Here is a 12,717-nt window from a genome sequence, read left to right as displayed (position 1 = left end):
AGGTCTTTAATATGAAATTATTTTAATTCCAGTGAAACCAAGTAGTTTTACTTTCTCTGGGATGGCAGCATGCAAAACGGGTGGCCTTGACTTCTCTAGAGCTCTGACTTTCTCTGTGTGGGCTTGGCCTGAGCCAGAAATGCGAAAAGGAAAGGCAGAGGCTGGTAGGGGCACCTCACAGAAGAGCCACTGTTTAAAAATAGGATGCTGGTTAAAGGAACAACAGAGTGGCAACTGTAAAAGGACAGACTCGCCTAGGTGTGTGGCATGAGGAGGCTGCCAGACATAACGGTTATTCTGATAAGATACATGCTAATGCTGCTGCCTGCTGTCCATACAAACCTCACTGAAGTTAATACATCCCCTTGTTCGCAAGTGAAATTGCTGTTGAGGGTATGTAAGAGCCAGTCCAGCCCTCACAGAAGACAAGTTAATCCTAAAAGCTTCCCTGCATGGGCAGGCTGGTGGAGGGAATTTGAACAGCAGCAAGACTTCTCCCGAGACACCTCTCCTTGCAGCCTGTGGATCTAGCACATTCTTCCTGTTTCCCCACATCTGTCAGTACCCCTTTCTAGGCTGTCCCTAGGTAACAGAATTGTTATGTACTGGCCTGGCTAGTGCCAGGGAACGAGAGATTGTGGCTGTTGTGACATTCACGTCCCCGAGGCTACACTTCCTGGGATAAGCGTACAAATGGCATGTCATATGTAATTGTTCCTGTGCCTCGGTTGGTTGCAATAGGCATACAACAGTGATGTAGATCTTCCCCCCTCTCTCCTCTTCTCTCCAGGTATTCAGATTGTGCAAATGCTTCCCGTTTGTGCTCTGAAGCCTCCAGGTGCTCAGCTCTCTGTACCCAAGCAGTGGTGATTTTAACTTACCCGTCGCTCCTTATCACCATATTCGATGCCCAAGGTATCCATGGCACGTACAATCGCTGCCAGTGACTGTATAGTGTTGCTGTAGACCACTGGCTTATACTGCTTCACGTCTTCTCCAGAGAAGCCATCCTCATGGATGATCCTGAAGAAAATGCAAAGGACAAAAACCTCTTGAGAATGTAATTTCAATGGGGGAGGCATTTCAAAGAGAGCTCTTTTGAAGAGCACATCTGCCAGCTCGATTCACTTAATTTAGTCAGCATTTCTTTTTAAACCTTTTTGGTTGTTCACCAGTCGTGTGTCTGAGCCCAGTGCCTAGAATTAACATCCCTTTTGCTCTCTCTCAAGGAGGTTTTGTGCAGGGTTGGTACATACGGTACCTCCCTCCCAGGCAAACTGCAAATGCTAGAGCCCAGAGAGCCTCATGTTCACATGGAGTGGGGGTGCCCAAGTAATTGAAAGGCACCTGGGGTGCCTTATAAAAGGAACTACCATTAAAATACCCTTGAAAGCATGGGGTACAAAGGCATGGATATGAGAAGTTACTTAGCTGTAGCACTTAAAAGGTATTTACAACCCTTCATGTCTCCTGCCTCCTTACCTTTCCTTTAAAAACAGTGCTGGGAGTTTTGCTGCCTCAAAGCATGTTATGTTATCCTCTCTCTAAGTGAGGTGGGAATGACACCCACATCCTGGTGAGAACGAGACCACATCCTATCAGCTCCTCACACTGGAGCAATAGCTCTGTTAGTCTCTATTAAACTCTGCAAAAGGAATGATGGAGTGAGTTCTTGTAGTCCTTTGCTCAGGTCACAAGATTGACCCTATAATTTCTTCAACTCTAAGTAACACAAAAACTAAGCAGAACTAAGCCTGGTGTGTCTAGAAGACAGCTTAGATTTGCAGAGCTAATTGTGCTTGACAATAATTCTTCTCAGTAAAGACATAAATTATGATCCTGTCTCTTAAATATCAGCAGGAAGGATGATCTGCTTCACCAAAATGAAGTCTTTGCTTGCTCATCCTCAGATCTCACTGGACAAGAGAGAGTCCTTCAGTAAGAGATCTGGTCACTGGTAAAATCTCTCATCCTGTCTATAACATGGAGTTCTGCTTCTTTTTTTTCTAAATCAGATGCACACCAAACAAGATCCTGACCAGCGTCTGCACTCCCCTGGGGAGAGGCAGAGCTAGCAGGAACCACAGTGAGCTTGTAATAGATACAGTGCTGGGATGGTGCTGAAGAATGGGGCTGGATGCCAGCCCCGTGTTGTTAACAGATGAGTACATGAAAAACATAGCTGATAGAAACATGCTGACAAAGACACAGATTTACTTCCCCGGATGCTCAGCTCACGAAAGGTTTTCTAATACAAGTGGCCAACCGTCTGCTCTCCCCACAACAACCTTTGCTCACACATCATTGAACACTGAGCTCCACGGAGGAGCTGCTCGAACACCCTCTGAGTCCTGGAAATATATGACTACAAATAAAGACAACCTAAGACAGGCTGTAGTTCAAATTACCTGGTGTCCAGGAAAATATTAAGCTACTAATCCTAGGAGGTCGGCAGAGCCCCCTGCTCAGGTACCCTAGCTCCAGGAAGGAGGAATGGTGCTGGGAACAGCACAAAGGGCTGCTGGTTTGTCTCAACTAGGCTGAGAGGAGCAGGGCTGGGGAAAAACCTTTCTGACTTAGTAGAAGACTTGCCAATTTGTCAAAATTCCTTCTATAGCTAGTTTTGATTTTGATTAGGAGTTAAGGGCAATAGCAGACCTTGTATTCTGTAGCTTTTGGCCAGTGCTTGTGCCGAGGTTTGGAATAGCAGCATTTGAGTACAGGGGAAGGAGGGGAGCCAGCAGAACTGTGTGTCAGCACTGGGTCTCACAGATCATTTACTGTTACTCAGACAAGTTGCAGAACTTCTGGGAAATGTGTTCTTTGTCAAAAGCTGTAGTCAAACCTGAAGAGTTATGTCTGGCACAAAGCATAAGGATCTGCATCAGTCCTGTTCACATTCAAGGGAGACTGTACAGTGCTGGCTCCTCCCAGCTCTGAGCATGACAGCAATGAGCTTGGCAGAGTGGGGGTCCTGTGGGAGGTAAGCAGGCGGTTAGCAAAAGCATCGACAGAAATAATTCATTCTTTCTGGTTGGTTGGCTCGGGGTTGGGATTTGGGGCAGGGGGAACTGCATGTTGCTTCTGAGTCAACTAAGAGAAGGAAACATAAGAGTGGGGCAAGAATCACTGAACCACAGCCTGGTTTGGGTTCGAAGGGACCTTAAAGCTCACCCAGTTCCAACCCCCTGCCATGGGCAGGGACACCTTCCACTAGAGCAGGTTGCTCCAAGCCACATCCAAGCAGGCCTTGAACACTGCCACAGATGGGGCAGCCACGGCTTTTCTGAGCAGCCTGTGCCAGTGAAGAAAAGGGTGAGAAAGAGGATGCAGCTGAGATCTGCTTGGTCCAGTCGTTGATCATGCTGGTGGAGATCGGACTGGTGCTGTACCTCAAGCCGGCTTTGTTTCTGCCTCTCACTGACAGGCATCAACTAGGGTCTTGATATGGCAAAAAGAGGGCTGAATGGTCACATTCAGAATCTATGGCCTTGTGCCATAAAGTTATTGCCTGACATTTTCACTTCTAAACACTCAGTGTTTCTAAATACTCCCAGCCAGCAAGCTCCATATCAAGTAATAGGGCTCCTTGTGCTGAAGGGGCAGAATTAAGTGATGCGGAGTGGCTCACTGATCCCTCAGTGGCCATACTGCTGACTGGGCAGCATGCTGGCATCCTTCAAAGCAGCCATAAAGGCATTACTTTTCAAGGGGGCAGAAAAGAGCGTGGAGAAAAACCATCCCAATTGTTCTTCCGTGAAATCTCTCTGGGAAGGCAGCCACAGCGACTGGAAGCAGCACTGCGGATGCCAGGATTGAAGTTTTGCTGTAGGAAGTACCTACAGATTAATCAATCATGCACATTACTTAATATGTGAGCGAGCAAATCCCCACTGACTAGTGTTGTTCCAAAGCCTGCTAGGACACTGTGAACTGGTTTATTGTCCTATATGCTTCTAGCAAATGTCTCTCCTCTTGCTTGCCTTGGCAAGCTGACAGCTGAGCTTCCATGGCAGCTTTTTCCATAGTCCTTTGGAAATGTTCATGCTGCTGCTCACCCGTTTGGGATATACCTTCTTGTCTGCTGTTGTGCTTTACTGCCTTGAGGGCATTTAAAGCTCCAACAACACTCTTGGGAGGTATACTGTTATGAGTCATGGCTGGACCCAGCTTGTGTGCCTCAGGAGACAAGAAGAAATGGGATTTGGATACTGCAGGGAGCTGTAGCCATTAAAAATGCAGAGGGTGTAGGAACTAATAGACATGAACAGTGCACCAAGACTGGGAAGTCTTTAAAGATTCAGGCAGGGTGGGCTGGCTACTCGTTAAGCAACCTGCGTATTATTGGGAACACAGGTTTTTCACCACTAAAAATGAGAATCTTCTCTTTCTAAATGGCTTGTATTTTTGCCTGTCTCTGAAATACAAAGGGAACTGCTGCAGGCAGGTTCCTCATTGCCACGCTGGAGCCGGTTCTCTCCAGGGCAAAGGAAGAAAAGAGATTTAAGAGGATCAAGGGGGCTGTGGAGGGGGGAGACAATGCTGGAATTTTAAAAAGTGATTCTGAGCAATTAAAAAGCCATTTCATTCACCAAGTGCCTAATGAAACACCCTGCTTTGAGTGGAACAGTGAGAGACAACTGAAGCAACCTGATTGTCTAATGCACCCATGAATGACTGCTCCCTGTTCCTCAGCTGCTAACAGCATACCCCATGTGTTTGCATGTTATGTTGTCATACTTGTTTTAGAATGGCATTAACGGACAGACGTTTGCTGGGGAAAATGCAGACCAGATCTTCTGCCGTCCTCCAGCAAGTCATTAATACTGAAGAAGCACCCAGTGTGCCTCAGCAATTACTGCTTAATTACAAAGTAAATGAAATACATGGAAACAGGGGGTGCATTCTGCGTAGCAGCTTGCTTTGGCTTCCGTTCAACACAGCACTTACATTCCTTCAGCCTCTCACTATAAAACGAACATATTCAAAAGTCAAAGCCAAAGATAATGTTGTCGTATATGCCTGCTGACAGCACTTCCCAGCGGTGGTGGAACAGCAGCTCTGAACAAAGCACACAACAGTTCCAGCACGGTGGGGCTGGATCTCAGCTTGGGGCTGATCCAAGCAAGCAGTCAGTTTGCCTAGGTCACTCCTGGTGGGAATACTTGTCCATCAATCCTGAAAACCTCCTGCAGCAGAGGCTACAGTTTCCTTCCTCCCTGCTCCAATCCCAGACAAGCTATTCTGGTGCTTTCCTTGCAGCCCTTCCAACCCAAGCCAGGTTTAGTAAATGCAATGACTCCTCTGTACACCTCTTCCAAATGAGCCCTCCTCCTTCTTGAGGCACAGTGCACCAGACTAGACCCAGTCCTCACTCCTCTAACCTGACAAGACCATTTTAAGCCATAAAGCTCATCCTCCGATGTGCTGAAGCACTTCTCCCAGCTCCACAACACTGACAGATGCAATTCCGTCTTTTCACGTATTTTTCACTGATGAAAATTCTGAAGGAAATCAACCCAGATCCCTGCAGAGTCCTGGCTCATAGAGTCCTCTGCTCTCACCACAAGTCCCTGGTAACTGTATTCTTTGGGAATGAGTTGGCTACTCATCCATTTTTGTGTAAGATCTGAAGTAGTTTTATCTAGACTGTTTTTCCAGGTCACTTTATGAAAGTCAAGCTATACTAAGTCAAACCCTTCCTAAATGGCACCAACTATTCCTCTCCTATATCTGCTGAGAATCCAAATGAAATCAGTTTAACATGCCTCATTTTTGTATAATCCATGCTGGATGTCACTCATCTCCTTTTTTATCTCCTAGGTGCTTGCAGATTGCTTGATTGATAGTTCAATTCTCCTCTAGCTTCTAGAAGTTGACTGGTCTATAATTCTTACTGCTCTTTTCTCCCTCTATATTTAGACACCATGATGTTTACATTTTTTCCTTGTCTTCTGGTACCTCACCTGCCCTCCAGGAGCTCTCAAGAAGTGTTTGCATTTTGGAGATGGTGCCAGCAGAGCCTCTAAGTATGTGGTAAGAAGTTCTTTAAAAACAGCTGGTCTGAAGACATTTAATCTTATACAACTTGCCCTTCTTGTACTGGAGGGAGAGAGATGGCAGTGCTCAGCAGTGGAGCCTGTTGTGGACACCACTTTTCCCCCTCTTCCTCCCAGCTCTCAGTATTCTCCATCCCTTTGCATGCTGGTTCTCCTTTCCTGACTGACACATCCCTGCCTCATCTCCTGCACTTTGTCAAAACTAAACCTCGAGCCAATGCCACTGAAATTTTTCCTGCTAAATTCAGGGAACTTTGTGTGGCTTAAAACTGTCTCCACCACTCTAAAAAACATACATAGAGACTTCAATTGCCTACCAGGGAAAATAAATCCCATATGATTTCTGTTTTGTAAGTAGATTTACTTTCAATCAGCAAGATGTTTCGAGCTGAATGAAGTTTTCCTGTATCAATGCATACCCCTAAAATTACAGCGATTTGCTTGAATAAATCCAAGTAGGAAATCACCAGGGGATTATTACACATGAAGTGTAGCAGAAGCTAATACCTTGCAAATGAATGGTCCAGTTCCTATAAGAGCTTCTCGCCTTCATCTGGGCAAATTAAGGTACTTTAAGATCATTGCATTTGGGGCTCTAGGATGCTGGCCTGGGTTTGGTGGCAGAGGTACCCTGAACAGAACCCAGAACTCCGCTTCCACCTGGATGGTTACATGATCCCCTGCAGCATCTCATTCCATGTCAGGAAAGCTCAGATCACCTGAGTGCTCTGTATGGGGAGCTCCCAGAGTCCAAATGGACAAGGTGGGCAGGGAAAATCACCCAGCCAATGCAAAGAGTGCAAGATGCTACAGGGTGTATGTGCTGCTTGGAACTGCCGGAAGCACTTGGGCCACAACAGAAGGGAGGCATATGGAAGGGACAACTGATCATCTGCCCACCAATGCATTTTAGCTCAGGCTCTTGACAGCCCCATTCATTCATGGACGTTTAAGGTACAGACTGATCCGAAACGGATCTTATGTGAAGGCTTTTGGATCAAATGCACCTTACAAATTAATTTTTGCTTGGCAAAATTTTCTGATATTTTTCCCCCCTTCTCTTTTTCTTTCAAAAAAATCTTTCCTGTTTCATACCAAAATCAAGCAAGTTATACCAATGAGGTGTCACAGAGCTTGAACCAAAACAAAAAACCCCACCTAATTTTGAAGAAAACTCTAAACTTTGTTTCCAAATGGGGAAAAATAATCATGAAAAAATCTGACTTTAATGTGTAGGGAAGGGAAAGGGTTGATCAAATGTTGATGGAAAATCTGCTAGAGGTCATCAGTTACTTTTATTTTTACCTTGATACGAGGTTTATAATCTGTTTACGGCAGAGTTATGAAGCTAAATTCTAGTGATTCTCCTCTCACTCATTTAATAGCCTGAAATGCGATTAAAAACTCCTAGATTATGTTAAACTAAATCAACGCATATACACATGACCTTATGTTTCAAAGACTGCAAAGGCACAGTCCGGACCTCTGTGACATGGTGCAAATCTCTCCAGACTCTCATTCTTCTTCCCTTCTGGCTCTGCTTGAATGACACATTGTACATCCTGTTCCCGCAAGGAATTCTCTGAGATGGAGATTAAGATGACTGCTTGCCTACATGCCCACTTCTCTGAAGAGAAAAACAGCTTCTTTAGCTAGGGTGAACTAAAAATTGCAAACAGAGCTCATTTGAAAGAGTATAATTTTTCAACCTGAATTTTTAACACTAGTCCAAGAAAGTACTGATGGAGCCCTGTGATAGACTCCCAGCTGGAGGAAATACCTTTGGGTCACTCAAAACTGAATTCTTACCACCAAAGTGCATGCAAAGGCATTATTCTAAGTAACCAGCTGGTTCATGTTAAAAAATCTATTGGGTGATTGAAATGTCACCAAAATCTACAGCCCTGGAAATGGTCAAACTTATTCAGATAAGTTTCAAAAGGTTCATGGACCTGTACAGGACAGAAGCTTTGCCTCTTAAGGAAACTAAATTTGTGCCTAGCATCAACATCTGTAAGTAACGCTGATGCCTTCATGAGGTCTAGTTAAAACCAGACATGTGCAGCTTAACTGCTTGCCAGAAAGCTGGAAAAGGATGTTACAAGAAACTCTCATGTTGATTCAGAATAGATGCTGCTACCATCTTATTTTTGCCTGCAGATGAGCAGTTATTGAACTAACCACGATTAGCTTCTAGACATGTAGGGCCCAGATACTGCATCTTCCCCAGACTCTTTGATTTCAGCTTGTTTTCAGGTGTATAAAGTATAAACAGAATACTCTTCATTTCCAGTTTAATACAGACCAAAAGCAGAAACAAGTGCACTAAATAAAACTCCCATTGTGGTGCTGTGATTGTACAGTCCTGTGGCTTTTTGGAAACAGCTCTTAGACTTTGTTTAATCAGTATTTTTCATTGGCCTCTACATCAATGGGTACGTTTGTCATTGGGCTATCTTGAGGGGTGCTCCCATCCTTGGTTGCATGCTGCAGTTGAAAGCAGAGATGATTTCCTGGCCTGCATGCTTAGTTCCATGTGTCCTTCATCAGCCTGAGGTCTTGGGTTGGTTTTTGTACCCTGCATTTGGGATGTACCAACGACTTTTTCCATCTTTGCCCCATGAGGATTATTTCAGCATTTACATTTTCTAACAGAAAGCAACAGAGTGAAATACGCTGGTTTTAAGCCTGTGTATAAAACAAGTTTGAGAGTCTAAACAGTCTAGTTCATCATGCAAGTAATTAATTACTGTTGATAAGTGAAGGACACTGGTTCTGATATTTCAAAAGAAGTCAAGGCAAAGCAGGCAGAGCAAATCCAGCTACTGTGCTAGTACTCCACCCAAACTCAATGAGGATGTAGCAATCCTTTGAAACATAAAGTCAGGAAAATGAAGCATCCCATGGCTTACCCATGACAATAGGTAACACACAAACGAAGCCTAACTGTGCACAGAGTCAACCACACCAGTGGTTTTACCCACCCAAGTCACCCTAATATTAGGGGATGGTGCTATACGGGTGCAGTCAGGGATAAAAAAAGCCATCATGCTGATACAGAAGTGCCTATTTCTTAACAGGTCTAATGGGGGTCTAATAGACCCCCATTTCTTGCTGACTCAAATCAGTTTCTTATGCTCCCCAAAGGCAAATCTGTCCAGATGGGAAGTAATTTTCTTGACAGGCTAAGAAAGTTGGGGCTGCTCAGCCTGGAGAAGAGAGGCTGTGTGGAGAAATCACAGAAGCCTTTCAGTATCTGAAGGGGGCCTATAAGGACGCTGGGAAGAGACTCTTCATCAGAGACTGTAGCAACAGGACAAAGGATGATGGGCTCAAACTTAAACAGGGGAAGTTCAGGTTAGATAGAAGGAAGAAGTTCTTCCCTGTGAGGGTGCTGAGGCCCTGGCACAGGTAGCCCAGAGAAGCTGTGGCTGCCCCATCCCTGGCAGTGTTCAAGGCCAGGTTGGACACAGGTGCTTGGAGCAACCTGCTCTAGCGGAAGGTGTCCCTGACCATGGCAGGGGGTTGGAACTGGATGAGCTTTAAGGCCCCTTTCAACCCAAACCAGTCTGGGATTCTGTAATTGTAAAAGGCGTGGACAGGGACACGGGCAGAAGCTGTGCCAGCCCCACACATTCTGCACCAAGCAGGAGCAGCGCAGATGCAGGGTTTATGCAGTGTCAGGCCACTGGCATAGTTTAGTTTTACTAAAATTTGCCGTTGTGTAACTTTGATAATGTGCCCTCTCCTGGGGCCTTTAATATTAAGATCAAATACTGAATACCCTATATGCACCTAATTAGCTTTAATATGCATCCTGCTCGGCTCAGTAAGAACAGCAAAGAAACTCAGTCAAAAACAATTAAATCAGGATTTTTTTCTATTAAAAGAAGACAGCTGGACTACAGAGATTCCTGCAGTAGCATTTGCATTAGATGAGACTGCATTTTTCTGTGGAAAAAGCCTTGGAGCCAAAAGGGTTTCAAATAGCACCAGTGGAGGCTGACAGCTGCATTCTTTGTGTGCATTCCTAAATCATTATTTAGTGAAGGAAAAAGGGTTTCTGCTCTGAGTGACTTATCTTCTGATCCCATGCAGTGTTACATAGTCAATCCAAGTTGTCCATGCAATGCCTGAGACCAGTTTTTCCGTGGGGCAGAAAAAAATCCACCAGCCTGTGATGACCCACATGAGAGAATTCTCATTAATTCCTTGGTAATGTTATATAAGGTCATTTTGTTGAATTAAAATTATTGGGATTAATCCTCTTAAATGTTCTCTTAGATGCAAGGGGGATCCAACTGCAGCTGGATCATCCCACAGCTGGTTCTAGAAAGTCAAAACAGCGTTTTAAAACCCCATAATGGTTTTGTTAAAATCATCCCCTAAACAAAGACAGAAAGCAGCTTTTATGTCTTTTTTAGATCACTTACAACTTCTGTAAGGTGTCACTAACTATCATCAAAGCCTGAAAAACAAGGCAAATGGGTTCAATATCAGTTTTAGTGCCCAAACCTAAATAATATTTCTGGTTTCCCATCTGCCTCATCTGATGTGTTTTGATAGCTGGAAGGTGACTTTGCCTTTCAAAATCTTGCCAGATGTTGCTCTCCATAACCAAATATTCTGTGGACAATAGAGAAGACAAGGGACACACACAGTCCCTTCATCTCCTTGCGTATTTCATCCTCACAATCAAGTACCACCACCAAATCCCACAGTAAAAACAGAGCAAACTTGTGTACAGACACTCAGTGCACGACTCTCTCTGTGTATTAAGGCAAGGTGTTGGTAAGATGTACCTGGTTCCCAGCCATCACGTGACAAACCCAGCTTCCAAAGCCCCCCATTCTACTGAAATGGATTGGAATTCAGAATTCCTTCCCTGTATCTAGAGCTGATCTTTGCACAGCTGACACACTTTTCTGTGTGTCCTAGCTGTATTAGTACTCATTAGGAATTGTGAAAACACTCAGCTAAAATAAAAACATGCTTTAAAGCATCTTTGATTTTTCTGGATATCAGACCTAGCAGTGACTGTCTTCCTGAAGCAATAATTGATGTGTTTGGTTAGGTCTGGTCTAGCAGATAAGGGTTTTTTTTCAGTACTTTTGATGTTTTAACATGCTTCAAGCTGAGGAGGAATCACTTCTGGAAGGAGTGATTATGCCATTTCATATCCTGTCTATCTTCTCTGGCATGATTACAGCTAAGGGGCTCCATCTCTGACCAGCGTGCTTGACAAGCCCCTGGGTGTGCTGCCAAGCTGGCATTAGCCTCCACTAATCTCAACTCAGATCTTTGAGTCATGGTGCTCCCAGTCCTGCAACATGCTGCCGTTCCTTTGGTGGATATAACCCAGCACCACACCCCACAGATCACAGTCCAAGGGACAGTAACTGGCTGATGGATGAAGATTCCCAAAGACCACAATGGATCCTCCACTGATGGAAAATTTTGCAATCAAAATGGGTATGTCTGGTGTAGATGTGATAAAAGTCCTGGCAGAGGAACAGCAGTTCCTGCAAGCAGCATAAAACCAAAACTTGCCTGCCTCACTGTGCTATTTCTTGCAGGGGTTGCAAAGTTTCTGCTGTCTGTACTTACTGCATCCTCCTGGAAGTCTCTACCTTCAGCTGAAACATGGCTCAGATGAAGCAGAGGTAGACACCTCTGCAACCAGGTGGTAGTGGAAGCTTGCTCTGGGCCCCTGACCTTGGTAACTTGAAGCGATGGATCTGACCTTCTGCAGCCTGGCTGCTCAGGTCTGCTCACTGCACTGAGGCTTTCCAAGCTGAAGAGTTTGAGCTGGAACGTGGCACATGCGGTATTTTAGGATTCTGCCCACACTGTTCATAAGGTTTCGCAGCAGGAGAGGTATGTTGCACTTGTGACTAATTACATGCATTTGGATGTATTTAAATCATAAGTTCTACACTTGTACTCAGAGAATAGGTTATCTAAAGGGAAGACAAAGGCACAGCTTCCCCCTGACACCTGCCACAAGGATTCAGTCAAGTAGCGTTAACCCTTCAGGGATTCTCAACTGCAGCTGATGTTGGGAAAATACCAGTGAGGAATGAGACCCTCACTGGTCTAACTGGGCACCCACATCCAGAGAGGGGTATCTTATCCATGGCAGTGGGGGAAGGCCCTGCCTCTGCTCCAAGTCTCCCACCTATAACTGCCCTGAAAAGGATTAAGGAACACTTTCTCCCAGCATTTTATCAAGTTTTTCAGCCAACCTATTCCAATGCGATATTGTTTGAAAAGGATTTGAAGACCTCAGGCATCCTCAGTGCTTCGTGGCATTTCCTGGCACACAGGACACTAAGGGTTCAGCTCTGGGGTCCCTCTGTGTGTCATTCTGTGCCCCCACCTCTCCGAGCCAGGACAGCCAGTCAGTGTCTCCCTGTGAGGCTGCTGGGGCACTAGGTGGAACCGGGAGGCAGTGTCCTGCCAAACATTCCCATATAGTGGAAGAATACTAACATATGCCACATTTAATTCACCCACTGCCAAAAAACCACAAATAATTACTTGTCCTTGCTCTGCAGAGTGAGCTGGAGCACTGTAACCAAATCCAAGGACTGTCCTGTGACCTCTTGATGGCAGCAGGAGAGAAGGATGAGACTCTAACCAGGAACATTCCTATAAA

At 45.0% G+C, this 12,717-nt stretch overlaps 1 protein-coding gene across 2 annotated transcripts in view; it reads right to left on the bottom strand.

Moving 5' to 3' along the window:
* Positions 1-12,717, bottom strand: part of GNAO1 (G protein subunit alpha o1) — a 142,912-nt gene that overhangs the window by 92,086 nt on the left and 38,109 nt on the right. For both annotated transcript variants that reach the window (XM_062609226.1, XM_062609227.1), the window contains exon 3: positions 882-1,023. In XM_062609226.1, coding sequence (XP_062465210.1) covers positions 882-1,023 — 142 coding nt within the window. The remainder of the gene's footprint in view (positions 1-881; positions 1,024-12,717) is intronic.

Source organism: Pezoporus occidentalis, unplaced genomic scaffold (assembly GCF_034315485.1).
Source record: "Pezoporus occidentalis ecotype Australia unplaced genomic scaffold, CSIRO_AGI_Poc_V1 ctg135, whole genome shotgun sequence".
NCBI classification, from domain to species: domain Eukaryota; kingdom Metazoa; phylum Chordata; class Aves; order Psittaciformes; family Psittacidae; genus Pezoporus; species Pezoporus occidentalis.
Note: the sequence above shows the minus strand (reverse complement) of the source record. Positions and strands in the feature narration are given on the sequence as shown.